Source organism: Mercurialis annua, linkage group LG7, assembly GCF_937616625.2.
Source record: "Mercurialis annua linkage group LG7, ddMerAnnu1.2, whole genome shotgun sequence".
Lineage (NCBI taxonomy): Eukaryota > Viridiplantae > Streptophyta > Magnoliopsida > Malpighiales > Euphorbiaceae > Mercurialis > Mercurialis annua.
The window spans coordinates 5,083,941-5,088,507 of NC_065576.1; the positions used below are offsets into that span (position 1 = coordinate 5,083,941).

General features: G+C 28.5%; 1 protein-coding gene across 2 annotated transcripts; it reads right to left on the reverse strand.

Annotated features, from left to right (window-relative positions):
* Positions 1 to 1,281: 1,281 nt before the first annotated feature.
* LOC126655087 (acyl-CoA-binding domain-containing protein 1-like) lies at positions 1,282 to 3,679 on the reverse strand. Of its 2 annotated transcripts, XM_050349085.2 has the most exons (4): positions 3,012 to 3,679; positions 2,023 to 2,128; positions 1,846 to 1,925; positions 1,282 to 1,545 (listed from the first exon to the last, which is right to left on the reverse strand). In XM_050349085.2, exons 1-4 carry the CDS (start codon positions 3,524 to 3,526, stop codon positions 1,500 to 1,502), a joined length of 747 nt encoding a protein of 248 aa, XP_050205042.1. In that variant the 5' UTR covers positions 3,527 to 3,679; the 3' UTR covers positions 1,282 to 1,499. The 2 variants fall into 2 exon arrangements, with proteins under 2 accessions (XP_050205042.1, XP_050205043.1); XM_050349086.2 differs by lacking the exon at positions 1,846 to 1,925 and having other exon boundaries at positions 3,012 to 3,677.
* Between the last annotated feature and the right edge of the window lie 888 nt (positions 3,680 to 4,567).

Consider the following 4,567-nt stretch of genomic DNA (forward strand, 5'->3'; position numbering starts at 1 on the left):
CTTCTATATTCTTCTTCTTTCATATCCTAAACCTTATATATTAAGGTTAAAAGCTTACTTTAATCCTTGTTCTTTTTTGTTTATTATCATTTATCCTTTAAACTTTTCTTTTGTACGATTTAGTCCATAACTAAATCAATAAACTCTTAAATTATTACTTTTACATATTATTTATATCCAATAAATAATACGAAACTCGATATTAATACTTTCCCGTCTGAAATTTCCGCTTTCGACACAAAGTGGCTAAATTACCACTTTGGTCCATGTACTTTATTTTGAACTTTTCTTGACATTTTTCCTTTTTAATTCCAATTCTAACTTTAGAATTGAACTATAACTTTAATTTCCCGAACCGACCTACTTAAAATTTATTTATTGTACTTTTATCAGAAATTCTTCTGATATCGCCACTCTGGCGAATCAAAACTGGACACGTGGTCCAATTGGATAATTAAATATTTTGGGATATTACAAAAGCCCTTCCGTCCAAAATGAAAAGGTTCATAAACAACCTTAATGTTTAAAATACTTAACAATTTTATATTTATAATTTTTGTTAACCATTTCCACCCTCTTCTTCATTTAAATATCTATAATTAAATAAAATTATCAATTAAAACCAATTAAAATTAAATTAAAACAATTGAGGCCCGAATGAAACAATCAAAATATAATTAAACAATTCAAAATCCAATTAAACCAATTAAAATTTAATTAAACACATCAAAACCTTATCAAAATTTACTTTTTAAAAAAAAAAACACACCCGGAGAAGAAATCTCCTCCAGCGGTCTATTAGACCGCTGGAGGGATTTCTCCGGCCGGCGACCGGAGAATTCTCCTCTGGATGAGATAAAAAAAAATTAAAAAAAATCGATCGAGTTTCGATGTGTTTTGATTAGTTTAATTGTGTTTTAAAATGTTTAATTAGCTTTTAGCTGATTTAATCGGATTTCAAAGTGTTTAATTATGTTTCAATTCGTTTAATAGTGTTTTGATATTTTAATAAATATTATTTAATTAATTATATTTTAATGAAGAAGAGGATGAATGTGCTAAACATAAATATAAAATTGGTAAGTTTTTAAACATTAATTATGCTACTGAATTTTTTTTCTTATGTGCGACATCACCGGTTAACAGAGATTTTGGACGGAAGAGCTTTTTGTTTAAAAAAAATAGAGGGTCGGTTTGTACCTAAAAATAGTTAAAGAGCTGTATTATACTTTTTAAAAATTACGAGGAATTTTTAATTTGATTATCAAATAAAGAAACAAAGGTTTTAAATTTACTTTTTCACTTTCCATTATTATTTACAAAGTTTCTCAACTTCTGAAAAGTATTTACATGATTTTAAAAAAGGAGCCAAAGTGCCAAACAATTGAGGAGCTGATCTAAACTAGTTATACTCTTTCCAATAATAATTTACTTGAACCAAGTAGAAAAATAAAATGTTGATTCTTAATTGGCAAGCGACATGCTAGCAGCTGCCTCTTCTAAGATAACCCCTCCTTGTTGCCACTTTGAAGCTGCAAGATCATGCTGGAGTCCAAGAAATATTATGAGATCAAAAAATAATAGTATTTTAATTTTTTTGCATTATAAATAAAAAAAAAGGAATTCAGAAAGAAATACTTTTTAATTCAAAATATTTAAAATATTTTTCATGAAATATGCATGAATACAACCAATCAAATTTAAAATATTTTCATATATTTTTCTATAATTTTTAAAATTTTAATAATTAATTTGTTGAGTTCATATATCTTTTATGAATTACGTTTTGATAAGATTCTCTTTCCTATAAATTTACAAAATCTAACAAATGAATTGATTGCTTACCTCTCAGCAGGAGAGGACTTTAAATCAGAAGTTAAATTTCTAGATACATCATCTTCTACAAAATTCTGCTTACCATTTTCCTGTAACATAGAGATATATAAAGAGTACACAAGTTGTAAGATTTATTTTAGTGAACTTCTAAAATATCATATGCTTTAGAGAAAAGAAAATAATTACCTCAAAATCATGTCCCTTCCATTCAGGAATATTGTTCCAAAGAAGGTTGATATATTGTTCCATAGCTACCTCAGGACTTATGTCTCCAAGTTGTTGCCATGCATTCCTGAAAAATATTTCATTACTTAAATTATCATTTATTTTAATTTAATTGAAGAAAGCATTAAAAAATACTCTTAGCTTTCAATAGATTTCTACTACCTTATATGACTGATTAAGACTCATCATTTACAGTTCAAATTGGTTAAATTGAGACCCTTAGTAGCAATGAACAAACATGTTCAGAGTGATCAAAGTCTGAACCAATTATAAGCACTAATCATCTTAAATCAACTATAGTTCATTCTCAAAATAGTTAGATCAAGTTTTTACAAATAACTTACCTTTTAAATCTTGTTCTAAAGCAAGCTAAACACTCATTTTATACAAGCGATTATTCCACGCAACGATTATACCACTTCATTCTTACAACAAATCGGGGTATTGAAATATTCAACTATTACTTTTTTTTATCATTAAATATCGTAACATTGCGAATATCTCATTGGTTTATTACACGAATAACGTGATACAACTGTTGCGTTGAATATTTATTCTATTTATGCATTCTAAACTTCCAACTCGGGAGCCAAAACCAATTCATTCAAAAAATTTAAATTACCATATAATCTAAAAACGAAAACACATAAAAATATTGAGAAAAAAGGCAAAATAATATATTTTTTTAAAAGAAAACGTCATAATTATAAAATTTTGAAGTTTTGCAAATATTTTTAAAAACAAAAATGACCCTTCAACTTTTGGATTTTTGTACACTAAGCACCCTAAACTTTATTTTTGAAAACTCCTACAAATTTGGATGTTCAAATACTGATTATAAACTAATTCAGCTATTAAATGAGAATCCAGCTATAATTTCATTATCCAAACAAATCAATTTTTCACATGAAGATCTAAAATAAAAAATAAATAAAGGAGTAGATTAGTACCACTTTGCTCGAGCTGAAACTTTCAACGGATTCGGCTGAGGAACAAGGCAAGGTCCTTCCGTAGCAATCTTATGCAGCCCATAAAGCTGCAACTTCAAATCCCGGCCCAGACTTAATTTCCGATCACCTGCATTACTTATCGAACCAACATAACCCACCGCCGCTCCGAAAACCCTCTCCAACTCACTCCTCTCGATTCCTTCCCAATCATCATCATCATCTTCATCGTCTTCCTCCTCATGATCGATCTCAGAATTTTCATTCTGATGATCACATTCACTAGTTTTCGAATCTAAAACGATCGTCTCCGTTGATCGATCGACTAATTCATCAACAATAGTTGAAACGAATCCGATTTTTGTTTCGGATTCTTTGAAATTTCGTTGAATTTTTTTCTTGTTCAAATCATCGTCGTCATATACTACGGAGAAAAGATTAGCGAGAAGAAAAGAAACGAGAAGAGAAAAAATTAAAGTGAATAAAGATTCGAGGTAAAGAAAAAACTCCATTGACATTACAGAACAAAAAAAATCAAGAAATTGGGAGAAAAGGTATTTGCAGAGACAAGGGGGAAGTATATTCTTGCAGAGTAAAAATTGGTACGGTATTGCTGGCGAAGTTTGAAAAGGACTCTCTCGCTAAACCAGCGGTTAAGGAGTCAATTACTTATCAGTAATCAGTTTTAATTAGAGTTGTTTGGTTTGGTTTTCTAATTTTGGCAATTTTTTTATATGAATTAACGAATATTTTATATTAGTATGTTTTATTTATCCTTTAAAACTAAGCAAAAACAAAAATTCTTTTTACAGTTATTATAATTAAATCAATAATATTTACATTTCAATCTCATATTACTTTGCATTTTATCACCTTTTTATAATTTGTCGTGTATTTATATAGAAATAGATTTGTTTTTTTTAATTCAAACCAAACACGTTTAGTAAATTGTGTTATAATATCAAATCAAAACACGACATGTCCATTTAACGGGTTTCGTCCGTGTTAAATTGTTCAACTCATTTAATTAAAATATATACTTAAACGGGTTTAAACGCATCTTACAACAAATAACAATTAATAAATTATATGCACAGTCAATAAACAGATTTAAATGTATCTATAAAGAATTTGACAAACTTAAATTGTCAAACTTCCGATTTAAACATGTTATAAATGAGTTGATCTGTTTATAATCTCGACCGATGTAAGTTGAATCTAAATCTGTTTAATTTTGTGTCGGTGTACAAAAACAGGTCATGTTGGAAATTATCACCAAAATAAAACCAGGGAATATATTATGGTTCTGAATTCAATTTCTGATGACGATCGTTGAGGTATTGGTGATATAAAAGAAAAAAAAAATGAACGATATTGTTCTGTTAAAAGGATATTGATAGAAAACAGAATATGCGGGTGGAGATATTCGATGATTAATTTGAAATGGATATATAGATAAACACTAGTCTAGACATGTCGTGTTAGACCAATCCAAAAGAATCTCAAAAAAACATCAAGTTGTTGACATCGGCCCAAAATATGGCTAGCAAGTGATGGGC